The sequence below is a fragment of the Hyperolius riggenbachi genome, chromosome 3, assembly GCF_040937935.1.
Source record: "Hyperolius riggenbachi isolate aHypRig1 chromosome 3, aHypRig1.pri, whole genome shotgun sequence".
Lineage (NCBI taxonomy): Eukaryota > Metazoa > Chordata > Amphibia > Anura > Hyperoliidae > Hyperolius > Hyperolius riggenbachi.
Genome location: NC_090648.1, coordinates 303,218,554 through 303,236,785, shown reverse-complemented (window position 1 = coordinate 303,236,785; position 18,232 = coordinate 303,218,554). Strand labels below are relative to the sequence as shown.

Sequence of the window (18,232 nt, the reverse complement as noted above, 5' to 3'; positions counted from 1 at the left end):
CCAAACATGAGTATTAGGATCATGGATAGGTTCTTTAGAAAAATGCACTTGCCAGTGTTCTCCCCAGAATCTTTTAGCCAGGTCCTCCACACGGCTAGTTTTGGTGAGCACCCGGCTGTCATCGGCTCACCTCCTCCTATGCTATAAGCAGAGTTGTGAAGAGAAGCACCAGCCCTGCATTCTCTCATCACACCCCACCCGGCTAATTTCTCATGCCACCCGGCTACTATTTCTTGCCACCCGGCTTGAAAAATTTTCTGGGGAGAACACTGCTTGCATAGGTCGCATCCAACAATCCTCAATAAACAAGCTTTGTTAGTTATGGATGCCTCCAGAGCTTCTCGACCCACCCCTCAACAAAACTGTTATAACAACGTGTCTGTACAGCACTTGTACGCGTACTGTCGTCAGAGGGACAGAGTCCAGATATCTGTGGGCCACAGTAATTGTGTGTGTTTATACACCCCCTAAAGAGAAACCATAACCAAGAATTGAACTTCATCCCAATCCGTAGCCGATACCCCCTTTCCCAAGAGAAATCTATTCCTTTTCTCAAACAGGTCATGATTTTGTGGTGAAACCTCTCCCACAGTGCGATGTCAGCACCTTACAGCACTGAGGTACTGACATCACGCGGTGGGAGCCTTGTCACATGGTGGGAACTAACAGCTGTTTCCAACTGCCAAAAAAAAATCAAGCAGTATCTCCTCCCAGTGACATCACCTGCCAGCAGTAAAAAATCTCACCATGTGATAAATGTAAGAATGTAATTCAGAGAGAGAGGAAAGATTTTACAATGCGCAAACACTGACTAAATTATTTATACATAATTATTGTAAAAAGTAAGCACTTTTTATTACATTATTTTCCCTGGAGTTCCTCTTTAAAGTAAAACTGAAGTAAGAGAGATAAGGAGATTACCATATTTATTTCCTTTAACCACTTGGCCCTATCTGGACGCGTGCGCTCCAGCTGCCTGCCGCCAGCCCCCCGACCAGTGAATGTAAATACAATTCCCATTCACCGATGAAAGCCCCCCGGAGAAATACCGACGCTTTCTAAGCAGAGAGCGCGGTATTTCTGCCCAGAAAAAAAATTTGCAGCCTCCTAATAGTTCCTGGCAGCGTGATCGTATGCTCCAGGAATTTTTTTTACTCTGGCCTTGTGGCCAAATAGTAAACTGCACCCACATACATTTTTTAAAGAAAGAATTACATTATATTACACCTAAAAATAGCTGTTTACCTCCCAAACTAAAAATCACCCACATACATTTTTCAATTAAAAAATAAAAAAATTACAATTTAAAAAAAATAAAAAAAAAACTACATAGTTACCTAAGGGTCTAAACTTTAACTATACATGTTAAGAGAGCATCTTATTAATTTTTTTTTTAATTATAAGCTTGTAAATAGTGATGAACGCAAATTGAAAAAATGCACCTTTATTTCTAAATAAAATATCGGCGCCATAAATTGTGATAGGGACATAATTTAAAAGGCGTAATAAGCGGGACAAATACGCAAATACATGGGTTTTAATTACGCTAGCATGTATTCATTTTAAACTACAATGGCCAAAAACTGAGAAATAATGTTTTTTTTCCATTTCTTAATCTTCCTGTTAAAATGGATTTAGAAAAAAATTCTTAGCAAAATGTACTACCTAAAGAAAGCCTAATTAGTGGCGGAAAAAACAAGATATAGATCAATTAATTGTGATTAGTAGCGATAAAGTTATTGCATGAGATTTTCCACGCTGTAGGCTGAAGTGGTTAAGCAATGTCAGTTATCTGGCTATCCTGCTGAGCATCTGCCTCAAACACCATGGACCCTGAACAAGCATGCACCAGATTAAATGTTACTGACATTGTGAGATCTGACAAAATTAGCTGAAAGCTTGTTTCTGCTGTTATTCAGACACTACAGCATCCAAATAAATCAGCAGGACTGCCAGGCAATTGGTATGGTTTAAAAATAAATAAATATGGCAGCCTCTATCATCTTCTCTATTCAGTTGTCCTTCAAGGCCAACTTTGGAGGTAGAGACAGTCAAAGAGGAAATGTATTGGAAATAAAATTACCTATTTTCTCAGAATATTCATTAACCACTTCAGCCTACAGGGTTGAGATTTTTTATTTTTTTTTACATCTGAGCAACTTTCACCTCCCATTCATTTGCCAATAACTTTATCACTACTCATCACAATGAATTGATCTATATCTTGTTTTTTCCGCCACCAATTAGGCTTTCTGTGGGTGATACATTTTGCTGAGAATTTATTCTAAATCCATTTTAACAGGAATATTAAGAAAGAAATGGAAAAAAAAAATCATTGCTCAGCTTTTGGCCATTATAGTTTGAAATTAATACATGCCACCATAATTAAAACCTATGTACTTTATTTACCAATTTCTCCCGCTTATTACACCATTTAAATTATATCCCTATCACAATGTATGGCGCCGATATGTAATTTGGAAATAAAGGTGCATTTTTTTCAATTTGCATCCATCACTATTTAGAAGCCCATAATTTAATAAATCATATTGATATACTCCTTTGACATGAATATTTAAAAAGTTCAGGCCCTTAGGTAACTATTTATGTTTTTTTTATTATTGTAATTTTTTTATTTTATTTTTTATTAAAACTTTTATGTGGGTATTTTTTGATGTGGGGGGTAAACAGGGGATTTTAAATGTTTAAACATGTATTTAATAAAATGTGGTTTGGGGTATAGTTTTACTATTTGGCCACATGATGGCCACAGTCAAAAAGTCCTGGGAGCGAGCGATCTCGCTCCCAGGAAGAAGAAAGAAGACCAGGAACTTTTTTAGCTCAGAAAAGTCGCAGCATCTGAAGAGATGCTGTCGGCATTTCTCCCAGGGGGTCTGATGAATGAAAGGGATCTATTATCCCTTTTCATTGATCGCTGGGCTAACGGCTGCCGGCGGGAGCACGCACGGGGGGCCCGCGGGAGCACGCGTGACCCGCGGGAGTGCGCGCAGCCTAACTGGACAAAAATTTGTCCAGTTAGGCTCAAGTGGTTAATAAATTTAGTCAGTGTTCACTTATTTCCTCGCCTTGCTTTACATTCAGAAAATTATCACAGATTGCAACATTTTTACTGCTAGAAGGTACATCATTGTGGAACGTTTACAGTGTTCTCCAAACCCAGCAGAAAGAATACCTAGTCTCCCATAGTGCATTGGGAAGACAATTCTACATATCTAATTAGCTTAGGCTGTGACATTCCTGGAAGGGCAGGACAATATATACACTGCGTTCCAAATTATATTTTTCTCAAATTTTCCTGAATAGATGATGCAAGTGGCAGTCAACATTATTTTGCGTCATCAACCATTACAGTATAGTTTGAATGTTAATTAAACCTCCTAATGATAAAGGTAGGTTTTTCAAAAATAAAAAAATAAAAATGGCCTGTTCCAAATTATATCGCACAACAGAGTTTCAAAACATTTTATAGATCATAAGGAACTGAAAATGGTAATTTGTAGCAATAGGAGTAGGATGTAATATTTACTGGAATAAAAAACTATTTTAATCAAAAACATCTAAATGGGTCAAGTTACAAATGAACTTGTTAGTTTTTGCAGAGTTTCTGCTTGAATTTGTTTGCAGGATGTCAGCATAGCCTGCCAAAGCTGCTGTTTGGATGTAAACTGCCTCCCACTCAAGATATTTCGCTTGAGGTTGCTCCAAAGGTTCTCAATAGGATGGAGGTGAGGGGAGGATGTGGGCCACACCATGAGTTTTTCTCCTTTTATGACAATAGCAGCCAATGAAGCAAAGGTAATCCTTGCAGCAGGAGATGGTGCATTGTCATGCATGAAGAGGATTTTATCACAGAAAATACAATTCTTTTTGTACCATGGAAAAAAGTCATCAATAGCTCCACATACGTTTCAGAGGTTATTTTTCACACCTTCGGGGACCATGAAGGGGCCAAACCGTAATCTTCCCATGATTGCAGCCCATAACATTACGCTGCCAACTCCTTGCTGAAATCGCAGCCTTATTGGGATGTGGTGGCCGTTAACCAGCCATTCACCACTCCATTTATCCGGAGTTGCACAGGACTTATCAGAAAACAAGACTGTCTTCTTGTAGTTCTGGGCCTACTGCAGCTGTTTCTGCTTGTGAGCTTAGACAGGGCTGTGGAGTCGGTACAAAAATAATCCGACTCCAACTCCTCAATTTATGAAACCACCGACTTCAGGTACACAAAACTGCTCCGACTTCTAGACTGACTCCTTAGCCTAATTTTTACCAGGGCTGTGGAATTGGAACAAAAAAAATAATCTAACTCAGACTCAGTTTATTGAAACCACCGACTTCAGATACCTAAAATTGTGTGTGCTCCAAGTCAGCCACAATGCTTTTAACAGTACAAAGTAGATGCTTAAAGGGAACCTAGACTGAGAAGGATATAGATTTTTCCTTTTAAAATAATACCGGTTGCCCGAATCTTCTGCTGACCCTGTGTCTCTAATACTTTTAGCCCCAGCCCCTCAACAAGCATCCAGATCAAGTGCTCTGACTGAAGTCAGCCTGGATTATCTGCATGCTTGTTTCAGGTGTGCGATTCAGCAACTAGTGCAAGCAAAGAGATCAGCAGGACTGACAAGCAACTGGCATTGTTTAAAAGGAAACATCCATATCCCTCTCAGTTAAGGTTCCCTTTAAGTTTTCATGAAATATAAAGGAATTCTTACATTGTCCAATGCATTCAACTATTTCACACTTTTCGGCAGCATCATTTTTCTCTCTCATATTGCTTGAAAATGGTGTTCTGCTTAAAAACATGAAACCCCCTTATTTGTTTTTATGAGTTTTTCCTTTAATCGGGGCTCACCTGGCAAACTAGTTATCAGAGGTGTCAGATTGATTTCAGTGATTAAAATAGCTCTCAAACAATGCCATCCATGAGTTTAATTGAAAAGCAAAATATTTAATCTTTATGACACTTAAATACAATTTTCATAATAATTTGGAAGGTAGTGTAGACATAGAAAGGTTTTCTGGTGCTGCAACCAAGGTAATTAACGCAGAAATGGGTAAAATTTACTACATTGTACTATACCTCACTATGGTGCCTCTGACTATGGGCTGGTGCACAACGAGCGGCTTTTTGGGCGTTTTCAGATCCGCTTGCGGCTGCGGATCTGCTATGTCAATGTATCTCAATGGGGTGGTGCACACCAGAGCGGGAGGCGTTTTGCAGAAACGAAAAATGCCTGGGTGAGGCATTTTTTGGATTGTGGATGCGTTTCTGCCTCAATGTTAAGTATAGGAAAACCGCAAACCGCTCTGAAAAACGGCGCATCAGAGCGGTTTGCCAGGCGTTTTTTGTTACAGTAGCTGTTCAGTAACAGCTTTACTGTAACAATACAGGAAATCTACTACACCAAAACCGCTAGACAAAACCGCAAAACGCTACAGAAAAAGAGGAAAAAGCGTTTCAAAATCTGCTAGCATTTTGCGGATCTGCTAGCGGGTTTTGGTGTGCACCAGCCCTATGTCTGGAATTGCTTTGCTCAATTTAAGCAAACCTGAAGTGAGGAAAGTCATGTCAGGTTAAATACTTACCTATAGAAAAGGGCGCTGTATCCCATACAGCCTTCCTGATCTTCACCCCACCCCTTCTCCTTCCACTGCTGTCCCCCAGTCAAGTTGCATGCCATTTGACCAAGCTGGCTGAAGAACTTCACTAGGGCCCATTGCTGGAATGAGTTGACAAAGAGGACCAGAAGGCTCTGCAGCAGGGGTCTCAAACTCAATTTACCTGGGGGCCGCAGGAGGCAAAGTCAGGATAAACCTGGGTCGCATAAGGGATTTCACAAAAAAAAAAAAAAAAGTCCTCAAATGTCATTAGCAGTTTTGATAATTTCTTCTGAACATGAAGTGTCCTACCTCATAGTTCGCTTCAGTGCTCCCATTACAAGTAATCCGCCGTGTCCCCTGAACTGAATATCTCCCACTTGAGCCATAGGAAAACATGGACATTACGTTGCTTATCAGTTGTCCTTTCAGTTATAACTGACAGATATTTTAGTTCTGATAAAATGTCAGAATTGGAAGAAATAAAATTGTGAGCTTCTGAGAGGAACGGACGGCGAGGTAAGTATGGAATATTCCTTTGCAGTGAACACCATGTGCTGATTTTAAATAATTTTACTCGGTTCAGGTTCACTTTAATTATGATAAATGTGGAATATAATATACAGTTCTTTGACAATATCAGAGGCCACACCTGAGGCCCTCTATATCTAGCAAGTTGACCTTTTTTGAAGCCTAATACACACCTTCAATATTGACTGGCCAATTACAGACCAATTTTATCACTTCCATGTAAATATAAGAGTTCACCTACACAATCTGCTCACAGTATTCAAAAGCTGTTAACCATCATACTACAAGGTTTTAAAATTGGCCAATCAAAATTGAAGGAGTGTACCAAGGCTCAGCCAATCTCAATCCCAGAATTCTACTTCAAGTCCGTAATATTTGTGTGTACTCATTAACACAGCCAACACCAATTTGTGAATGAGGAGAGGGGGGGAAAAAAGATACAAACTGTACTGCCCTACAATAATACATCCACCAATACATATGAAACTAAAAGAAAAAAAAAAACTTGAATCTGATTGGTGTATGTGGCCAAAGCAGAAAACCCTTTATTAAAAGAGTGGCCTACTATGGAACCAATGTTAAATACCCCTCTAAACTAGTTAACATTTTCTAGAAAAAAAAAAGTATCTTATTAGCATTACAGTAAAACCCAGGGCTGTGGAGTCGGAGCAAATTTGGGTACCTGGAGTTGGAGACAGTGGTTTCATAAACTGAGGAGTCGTGAGTTTGGCCTGGTGCACACCAAAACCCGCTAGCAGATCCGCAAAATGCTAGCAGATTTTGAAACGCTTTTTTCTTATTTTTCTGTAGCGTTTCAGCTAGCATTTTGCGGTTTTGTGAAGCGTTTTTGGTGTAGTAGATTTCAGATATTGTTACAGTAAAGCTGTTACTGAACAGCTTCTGTAACAAAAACGCCTGCAAAACCGCTCTGAACTGCCGTTTTTCAGAGCGGTTTGCGGTTTTCCTATCCTTTACATTGGAGGCAGAAACGCCGCCGCAATCCAAAATCTGCAGCAGCCCGGGAGTATGAGTTTCTGCAAAACGCCTCCCGCTCTGGTGTGCACCAGCCCATTGAAATACATTACCCAAGCGTTTCCACATCCGCAAGCGGATCGAAAAACGCTGCCGAACCGCTCTGGTGTGCACTAGGCCTTTGAGTCGGATGATTTTTGTATCAAATCCACAGCCCTGGCAAGTATTAGAGTAAGGAGTTGGAGTCAAAGAGTCAGAGCCATTTTGGGTACCTGGAGTCGGAGGTTTCATAAACTGGGGAGTCGGATGATTTTTGAACAGACTCCACAGCCTTGTTAAAAAACACTCAATAACCGGCACCAATGAAGATTGGCTGATGTCGGTTAGCGTAGTTTCTGGTTGCTTGAGAGTCAATCTTAAAAATAGGCCTTGCCAAAACAGTACTATACCCAACACTGTATACTTCCAATAAGCTCTGTATTAATATTGAAATACTGTAAATAAAAACAAATTAAGACGAAGGCCAGACTTAATGTATCAGATGTTTATAAGTGTTTAAAGTGTAAAAGTAGCTTTATGCATCCTGCCAGAAAAAAAGCTTTTCTTTTCTGGTTGCTTGAGAACTCTGGTTAACCTAGTTCTGGATAATGGGAGTTTTACTGTACTATAAGTGCTAGAGGACAGAATGAGAAAAAAAAGCCACTATAATAACGAATGCATGTAATTATCATGGCATAGTTAAAGCGGACCCAAACCAAACATTTTTTTTAATTCAAAATATTTAGTTGCACTACTCTGACACATACAAAGATAAATAAGCACTCCTTCAAGCCTATGAACATTTCAGTGCATGCTTTTCACCCTCTCTTTGCATAACTAGAGTTATACAGGGGGCAGCCATTAGCAATTCCTCCTTTGCTGGACACCATCTACTCCACCAGTTTGCCGGATTATTTGCCGGCAATATGAAAGGAAGGGAGGGGTTTCTCCAATAAATGTAAAATATTTTATATCTGTCATCATGCAGCTGAAAAAAGGCTGCTATTTTATTATTATAATTTAGAAAATAGATTTTATTTCTGAAATCTTGTATTTTTAGTTTGGGTCCACTTTAAGCAGGAAACAGCACCAACAATAAATATCTTTAAACAAACGCATTATGAAGAAGAAGAATTTTACAGTGAAAAACTTACACTTCTAACCAATATCTGCAACATAACTACTGAAGGTCATAGATAAATGTATTGCAACAAAACCTGACTCAAAACTGCTCACTACCTCATTATCTTCTAATGCTAGCCTGCCCTTATTTGGCCAACACAGAGATTCCAATCAGTAGGCTACAAACAGAATACTGTATATACAACACATTCATTTTGTTGGAAATTGGGTACTAGCAGTTGTGAACATCAGTCCTATGCACAAGTCACAAAGTTACAAAATACAGTACCACTGGGGCTTTCGTGGCGAATAATTAAGACTTTAAAGCAGAACTGAATAAAATATATAGTGCACCTGAATAGCAGAATTTGTAACTATGACTCAATGGTTGTGCAGCAGAAAACCACTATGTATAACATCTACCGCACAGTTGTGCAGATCTACATGCAGCAGACAGACAATTCCTCACCATCTATGCTGAATGCTTACAGATGCCTGCAAGCAACCATAAGATCAAAGAAGAAAGTCATCAGGCAGTGGACTGATACACTGGTGTAAACCATCTGAAACGGCCCTACCACACTTCTGTGCATTTTTCAGCAGAACAATGTTACAGACTAGGGCTGAACGATTTGCGGTTTTAAACAGAGAATCGTGATCAAGCCCAAGACGATCTTCAGATCGTCAAAGCACTGTTATCCACTTTGCGCTTGGCCTTCCCCTCCGCTGCTGGCCCCCTCCTTCTGTAAAATTTCAATACCAATTGGCCGCTCTGCCTTGCATAGCTGCGGGGCAAGCCGCGGTGAAGAGACGGCGAGCGTTGCCTAGTAACGCTGGCCGCCAGGAAGTAATGTCAAACTTCCTGGTACAGGCCCCGCGTTACTATGCGAGCACTCGTTCGCTCTTCACCACGGCTCCCCCTGCAGCTATGCAATGTGGTGCAATGGAATTTAAACTTTACCGGAGGAGGAGGCCGGGAGCGAAGGAGAAGGCCAGGAACAAAGCACGCAACATCGGCCATTGGCGGCAAGGGGGATCTGCCTGTATACACGAGGGTGGATCTGCCTGTATACACGAAGGCAAGAGAGATTTGTATGGCTAACCTGTACTGCAGCACCTATACACTGGCTAACTCAGGCATGGGCAAACTTGGCCCTCCAGCTGTTAAGGAACTACAAATCCCACAATGCATTTGCCTTTATGAGTCGTGACTGTGGCTGTCAGACTCCTACAATGCATTGTGGGACTTGTAGTTCCTCAACAGCTGGAGCGCCAAGTTTGCCCATGCCTGGGCTAACCTGTAGTGCGGCACCCATACTGGCTAGCCTGTGGTGCGGCACCCATACTGGCTAGCCTGTGGTGCGGCACCCATACTGGCTAGCCTGTGGTGCGGCACCCATACTGGCTAGCCTGTGGTGCGGCACCCATACTGGCTAGCCTGTGGTGCGGCACCCATACTGGCTAGCCTGTGGTGCGGCACCCATACTGGCTAGCCTGTGGTGCGGCACCCATACTGGCTAGCCTGTGGTGCGGCACCCATACTGGCTAGCCTGTGGTGCGGCACCCATACTGGCTAGCCTGTGGTGCGGCACCCATACTGGCTAGCCTGTGGTGCGCACCCATACTGGCTAGCCTGTAGTGCGGCACCCATACTGGCTAGCCTGTAGTGCGGCACCCATACTGGCTAGCCTGTAGTGCGGCACCCATACTGGCTAGCCTGTAGTGCGGCACCCATACTGGCTAGCCTGTAGTGCGGCACCCATACTGGCTAGCCTGTAGTGCGGCACCCATACTGGCTAGCCTGTAGTGCGGCACCCATACTGGCTAGCCTGTAGTGCGGCACCCATACTGGCTAGCCTGTAGTGCGGCACCCATACTGGCTAGCCTGTAGTGCGGCACCCATACTGGCTAGCCTGTAGTGCGGCACCCATACTGGCTAGCCTGTAGTGCGGCACCCATACTGGCTAGCCTGTAGTGCGGCACCCATACTGGCTAGCCTGTAGTGCGGCACCCATACTGGCTAGCCTGTAGTGCGGCACCCATACTGGCTAGCCTGTAGTGCGGCACCCATACTGGCTAGCCTGTAGTGCGGCACCCATACTGGCTAGCCTGTAGTGCGGCACCCATACTGGCTAGCCTGTAGTGCGGCACCCATACTGGCTAGCCTGTAGTGCGGCACCCATACTGGCTAGCCTGTAGTGCGGCACCCATACTGGCTAGCCTGTAGTGCGGCACCCATACTGGCTAGCCTGTAGTGCGGCACCCATACTGGCTAGCCTGTAGTGCGGCACCCATACTGGCTAGCCTGTAGTGCGGCACCCATACTGGCTAGCCTGTAGTGCGGCACCCATACTGGCTAGCCTGTAGTGCGGCACCCATACTGGCTAGCCTGTAGTGCGGCACCCATACTGGCTAGCCTGTAGTGCGGCACCCATACTGGCTAGCCTGTAGTGCGGCACCCATACTGGCTAGCCTGTAGTGCGGCACCCATACTGGCTAGCCTGTAGTGCGGCACCCATACTGGCTAGCCTGTAGTGCGGCACCCATACTGGCTAGCCTGTAGTGCGGCACCCATACTGGCTAGCCTGTAGTGCGGCACCCATACTGGCTAGCCTGTAGTGCGGCACCCATACTGGCTAGCCTGTAGTGCGGCACCCATACTGGCTAGCCTGTAGTGCGGCACCCATACTGGCTAGCCTGTAGTGCGGCACCCATACTGGCTAGCCTGTAGTGCGGCACCCATACTGGCTAGCCTGTAGTGCGGCACCCATACTGGCTAGCCTGTAGTGCGGCACCCATACTGGCTAACCTGTAGTGCGGCACCCATACTGGCTAACCTGTAGTGCGGCACCCATACTGGCTAGCCTGTAGTGCGGCACCCATACTGGCTAGCCTGTAGTGCGGCACCCATACTGGCTAACCTGTAGTGCGGCACCCATACTGGCTAACCTGTAGTGCGGCACTTATAGCTGGCTTACCTATACTGGCACACCTATAGCTAGCTAACCTTTCCTAGGGCACCTATAGTTTGCTAAACTATCCTGGGGGCACCTATATTTGGCTACCTATACTGGGGGAACTCATACCATCGGTGTGCTGATCCATCGTTGTGTATTGAAAATCGTGAATCGAATACGCAATTTCTCACAGAAATCGTGCAATTCTATTTTTTCCTAAAATCGTTCAGGCCTATTACAGATTGATATGCACTGGTGAACACACAAGTGTGTTGAGACTTAAAAACACATAGCTGACCACACAACATAGCTGGCTATAGACTGGATATTTTATTCTCAGAGCTCATTCAGACATTACAAGAATAATGTCTGCAGACACTAATATCTGTTATAAGCCCTGTTTTAGCTGATGACTATGGATAGTGAAGTGGTACACCAGTTAAATGCTTTATTCTATCATAAAAAAGCCATTCTAAAGCTATTCTGATGCTACTATGCACATCTCTGAAGATATATTATTCTTGCATCTTCTATTAAAGTGACACTGGAGCTAACAAAAAAAAATTGTAAAAATTGTATGTGTAGTACGGATAATTGATAGGACATTAGTAGCAATGAAAAACAAAAAAATGCATTTTTATTTTCAGTTATATAGCATTTTTTTATCACTCTCTAATATTTTCAGTTTACAAACTACACTCTGCATTTTAAACTATGAAACAGGGCAGAACTAATGACCCTTTGAACTTCACTGCAGCAAAATTTTATCTGAAGTTGTCTTTCACTGTTTCTTTGATCTATAAGTGCTTCAGTAAATAGCACTGCTCTCTGACAGTCAGAGAGCTCAGTGAAGATCTTTAAAGCCGCATCTACACGCATAGATGCTGCTGCGATCCGGCGGCTGGATTAGCCGCCGGATCGCCTCTTCCGCGTCCCCGCCGCGTCAGATTAGATTCCCCGCTCGTCCCCGCTTATCTTCCGCTCGATTCCCAGCCATTGTCCCCTCGCGGGGAGCGAGCATGGAATCGGCGGTGCGGAGATCCGTCCTGTCGGATCTTATCAATCAAGCCGCATCTGCGGCTCGATTGATAAGGAACATCGGAGCCGCAACTACGCGTGTAGATGCGGCTTAAGTTTCTTAACCATATCTGTACTGGAAACAATAGGAGACTTCTTTCTTTGCTACTGATGTTCTATTTCTTAGCTGTACATTACAGTACTACTAGTTTATTTTCACTTCAGATTCCCCTTAAGCTTTGAGAGAGGCGACTGAAGTGGGCCTGAAAATTTGTTTAAATTACAAATATCAGATCAAATCCCAGCAAAGATCTGATCTGATGTCCATTTTCCAATCACAACCACCAGCTTTCTTTTATTATTGTGGTGTATTGGATGATCGCACCACGAAAAAAAAGCAGTTTTATAGTTACCTGTGTCAATAAACATTAATGTAATGCTTCGCTCCAAAACACACCATAAATGAGGCTCTCTATCGCTCACTTCCTGCGGAAATACGCAAATGCGCACCACTAATGCTAAAGTTTAAAATAACTGCGGCACCATTGACTTACGGTCAACGTACATTACCACAGATGCTATACCATTATGCGCTGATGACCTAGCGCCAGATTAAATGCTTCTGGTGCATTGCATCAGACTTTAATTGCTTTAGCATTACCCTGCGTTAAAAATGGGTAAGGTAATGCAATGAAAACACGCTAGTTTGAAAAGGGCCTAACTCTTGTGCCACTTCTGCACAGGTCTCCCTCAATGTCAGTATAGCCTTTCATAATCAATATCCAATTGAAAATGACCACCGATTTTCACCACCATTGTGAAGAAAAAAAAAGAAAAAAAAAAAAAAAAAAAGGGTAGTAAAATACATGTACATACATAAATAAAAAGTTAAATTTTCCCAGGGTAAAATGTACTATAAATTACCTATTCTCCTATGTTGCTGTCACTTAAAGAAGTAGGCAGTTGAAATCTGACAGGTTTTCAACTAGCCCATCTCTTCATGGGGGATTCTCAAGGTTTTCAGTATTTTCAAAAGTACTTCGTGAACAGCAGTTGCTCAGTCCCAACTGCTAGAATAGTGTGCAAACAGGTGGGGGGGTGGGCTGCATGTTTGTATAGATCCTTTCCAGAGAGTGCTTTAGAATCTCCCATTAAGAGATGGACTAGTCAAACACCAGTCGATTCTGTCAGGTTTCTACTCACTACTGTAAGTGACAGCAACACAGGAGAAAAGTAATTTAGGCTCATTTTACTCTGGAAGAAACATACTTCACATGCATTTGGATGTATTACAATTTTTCACAATAGTGCTCCTTTAATGATCAATATTTAATCAAATGTTTAATCCAGCAGATCTCAAAGTGGGTGCCCAGCAAGCACTTTGCAGGGGTGCCTAGCACCTTTACAGCGTTTGTTCTTGTGTCAGCATGCACTGACACGCTGATTTTTCTGCCCTAGCCATGCACAGCGGAGATGTCAGAGTAGCGCTACCCCTTGCTCACATTAATGGACAGCTCTAATTGGTCCGCTGCTCACGGGTGGGTGGATGTAGCAGAGAAGACATGCCCCACTCCCTGACTTCAAACTATGTCACACACTCCTGGATGGTACTCATCCTCCATATTGATGCCAGATATGTAAAGGTTGATGGCGATCGCAGGTGCAGGGCACGCTTTAGGGCTGGACTTTCTTTCAGGCCCACATGTGGTTTCTTGGGGGGGGGGGGGGTGTTTCTCTCAGGCCCACGTGGTTTTCGGCCATACTTTTACGTGGAAGGAGCTCGGTCTCAGGCCCACGTTTTTACCTGGAGGGGGGGGGGGGGACTTTTAATGCTGTTTTCACCAAAAAGAGGACTCCCACTTCCAGTCCTGGTGACAGTCAAGGAACAGAAGACAAACTCTCCAACAAGGAAAACAAAAACACAGCCCAACTTGTAAACAGCCCATACTCTATCCAAAATCAAAACAGTGTTAGCTTGAGCAATACTTTATCTTCAGCCACAAAAACTATAAAGTTTAGGAAAGTTGAAACCCAAATCCTCATTAATGGTTTTCATTATTACTTTTTGCTCCAACAACTGCTGTTTTAACAACCTCATTTTTGAGCTTGTTTTCTACTTGTGCAAATCTGAAAAGAGTCAGAGCAACGTAGCTAGACAAACCTTCACATTACCTCCTATCAAAGACAAATGCTTGTTGATGTTAGTCTACTTGATGTGACCCAGCGGGAAACCTCACACGCAACAGTTCTCCAATCACAGCACCCTCTACAACTTGAAGCATTGTAATTGGCTGAATAGTGTGGACATCATAACAACCTATCTGAGTCCTAAAAGTCAAAGAGGATTCAGTCATTGGAGAACTGTTGAAACACCAACCAATCACATTAGCATCATTTACTAATGAGTGTTTCTGCTGGGTCACCTAAAGTAGACTAGTGCCAGCTTGTTTACATACTAAACTTGTGACAAGGTATAGATCTATAAAAATAAAAAAGTTTGCAAGTCCAGTTTAACAAGAATCAGAACTTTGCTAGGAGCTAATCATATCTACACACTGGCAATTAAAGGAAAGCGGCAGTGAAAATAGTGTCCGAAACTAGAAGAGATCCTCTGGATTTGCCCAGTATTCCTCATCCTTGACATTCCAGCACAGAGACCCTTGCAACTAAGTTGACAAGGGACTGTTGACGGAGCTTGGCCGCAATGCACAGGCAGCTCAGACTACCACTGAGCTGAACGGCTTGTCTTTTTCCGCCAAACCCGAGCAGTGGCTCTGTGCTACTGCGCAAGCTGTTTGCAGTGCTGCTGATCGCAAGCTTTAGGGGTGCCAATGCTGAAACTGTGAGCCAGAGGACAGGTTATTCCTCTGGAGGATCCAGAGACTTCTCTCTACTGAGTTATCTGAATTTTTTTCCTTATGCTGGGACTACAAGGCTCGATTCTGAGCCATTAGGATGGCTACATAGATAATTTCCGACATGTCCGATCACCGTTCGATCGTTTTGCTGCTCGATTCACTATTGAAGTTAATTGAAAAAAAAAAAAATAGATAAGAAAAACGAGCAGAAGATAAGAGAATTAAGCGGGCAAAAATGATTGGGCGCAGAATCGAGCCGTGTATTCCCAGCATTACAGTTTCTTTAACTAGTATATGATTAATTGATCATCAACTCCCAAGTTTGATAAGCCCCAACGAACGTCTGGTTAAAGTGAGCCAGTATGAAAGTCCATGTAGAACAGTTCTTCAATCACAGCAACGTCTACAACTTGAAGCATTCTAATTGGCCGAATGGTGTGGGCATAACACTACCACCCGTCTGAAACCTAGCAGTTGAAGAGGGTGCCGTCTACCCAATCAAGTTAGCAGAATTTTCTCCTAATTCAATACAACATGAGCTCATCACCACTATTTACCCTTCACAGGGAACGCAAAACAAAAAAGGGAAACTGAGAAATCTCACATCATCAAATTAAAAAACAAATTCACCTGTCAGAAAATGATCTTGGCCAATGTCAGTTGACTACCCACAATTACCATTATGAACGGTCTTGGAATGTGTATGAAAAGCTTCAAATACAATATTTACAGATTACCACTTTTAGAACAGATAAACAATCTGCAAACATACTGAAGGAATAGTACAATAAGCAAACAAAATAAAAAGCTATGCCAACCATATCACACATCCCTGCAAAACAATAACTATTTGTACACAAATTTGAAACATTTGGAAGAAGCCATGCATTGTTTATACCCCTCTGACAACTCACAGAATGATTTTGGTGTTATTTAGGGATGATACAAACACTGGGCATCTTGAGAATGACCGTATTGACAAACATATTTATTGTAGGACTACAAAAGTAAGGAAGCTCCTTATGGGGCCTAGTCAGAGGCCAGGTGTCTGCTACATTCCCTGCAGCAGCCAGGATTAACCCTCTAGTGACCAGAGAGCCTCCCCCTCCTTCAGCCAGGGCTTCCCAGGGATGTCAGCAGGCGGATGTAGCCCTCAGGTGAGGCAGCCTGGCAGAGGCAGTGACGGGTACCTGGTGCAGAGCGGTCAGGCCGTCCACATTGGCGTAGTTGATGTCAGCCCCCCGGTCCAGCAGCTTCAGCACCTCCTCGGTATCCCCGCTGGAACAGGCGGCCAGGAACACCGCTCCATCGTCAAACTTCACCTTGGTCTTCTTCCGCTTGATAATGTGCGGCTCCAAGTCAGTCTCCGAGCCTATCCAGCGCTTGAGCTGCTCGTTCCTCTTCTGCTTGGCGTCCGCCATCTTCATTCCCTCCCAGCCCCGGGTCCTGCCCTCCCTCCCCGCAGCTCTCCTCTGCGCCTTCTGTGGGCCTGACACTCCGGGGGGGAGAAGTGTTCAACACCACCCCACTGCCTCGACTGCTGCTGAGCCTCGGCCGGCTCCGGGGCCCACACCCAGCTTCTCCTCTCTGTCACACAGACGTCTGCAGGCCCCGACCGGCTGCGCACACACGACGCGCGTCCTCGACACTCATCTGCATATTCTCGCGAGAACGCGGACGACAGGCTATATGTTGAAGAAGCTCAACGCCGTCGCCTCTGCTTAGGGAGGAGCGCTGTTCGTGTAGAAGAGCGTTGATTGGCTGGTGGGAAGAGGACGTCATATCTGCCTTGTTTTGAGAAGGATGAGTTGTTACATGTAGTAAGAAGAGGCAGCAGCTTCGCTGTGACTTCTGGGCGGACAGCCAGCTGATCTAGGCGCTCGGAGAACACTTCGCTTCTTTATTCTCACGTACACCGTTTAATAGCTGTTATGTATGATAATTGGGACACATTGGCATATAACCCTTCTGGGAGCTAATATGTGGTCAGATCATTATTTTGGATTACTGTGTTACCATTTATGTGCGATTTGCAACCTTGTGTGAGATTTGCAATATGATTGCTACAATTGTATTTCAATGACATCACATTTTATTTGAGTTCACAATTTTTCTGTAGTTAGGTTTTGGTTAAGTTTGTGAACCGGGCAGTTTTTAGGCTACGTAGCTCCTAAGGCGAGGGTGTTAAAACCCCCCTCCCGCGGTAGCCAGAGAGACCCCCTACCCATCTCAGTATAGGTAGCAGGAGAGGCCCCCTTTAGTATAGGTAGCCACAGAGCCACCCTTCAATGTAGGTAGCCAGAGGGCCTTCCCCTTCAGTATCCAGAGAGCAGCCCCCCCTTCAGTGTAGGTAGCCAGAGTGTTTGGCAGGGACATGGTAATCCAGGGAATGCTGCAGCGGTGGGGGTTCCAGAGGGTCTTTAGCTCCTCACCCTAGAGCAAGGAGGCACCCCAGCATTGGGGAGGGGGTTCTGTGTCAGATTGTGCTGCCTGGAAATGTATGCTGCCCCGCAGGCGCAGTACGATGCTGTACTGCGAGGTTACCTATTATTTTATGGTGTAGGCAATATCTCCGTAGCCACGCCTCCTACGCTCCCCAAATTTTGACGGTAGGGAGGGGAGAGGGGAGCCCCCCCTCAAACTACCTTTGTGCCAAATTGCAGCCACTGAAACCTGCCAGTTCCCGATATAGATCAAATACACCTATCTCAGGAACCTATAGGGATTGGTGGCTGTAATCTGGCACAGATGTAGCTTGGGGGTGTCCCCTTCATACCCTAACAATTTGGGGAGTGTAGGAGGCATGGCTGTGGAGATATTTGATGTAATTCGTTTAAATTTGCCACTGAGCATGTGCATAACTCAGTGCAACAGGCAGCATGACACAGCAGGGGCATGGCAGGTGTCAGCTAACATGCTGTAGCTCTGCTCCATCGAATGCACAGCAGCGTAACTGTGTGGCGCAGCATGGTGCTGAAGGGGATCAAAGTGTTAGACTTTGTCCAACACTTTAATCTACATCGTGTGGCGCCATGCAGGACTTGATCAGGCAACGACAACCCAAAAGCGCAAAAGAATATATCTAAATTATGTTGCACAGGGAACGGAGGA

The 18,232-nt window shown here is 44.0% G+C and overlaps 1 protein-coding gene across 5 annotated transcripts in view; it reads right to left on the bottom strand.

Moving 5' to 3' along the window:
• Positions 1–16,790, bottom strand: part of PPP1R12A (protein phosphatase 1 regulatory subunit 12A) — a 181,797-nt gene extending 165,007 nt beyond the window's left edge. For 3 of the 5 annotated variants that reach the window (XM_068276619.1, XM_068276622.1, XM_068276620.1), the window contains exon 1: positions 16,312–16,789. In XM_068276619.1, coding sequence (XP_068132720.1) covers positions 16,312–16,548 — 237 coding nt within the window. In that variant the 5' untranslated portion in view covers positions 16,549–16,789. Of the gene's footprint in view, positions 1–16,311 lie in introns of all 5 variants that reach the window. The other 2 variants (XM_068276618.1, XM_068276621.1) reach the window with 1 other exon arrangement.
• Positions 16,791–18,232: the final 1,442 nt, after the last annotated feature.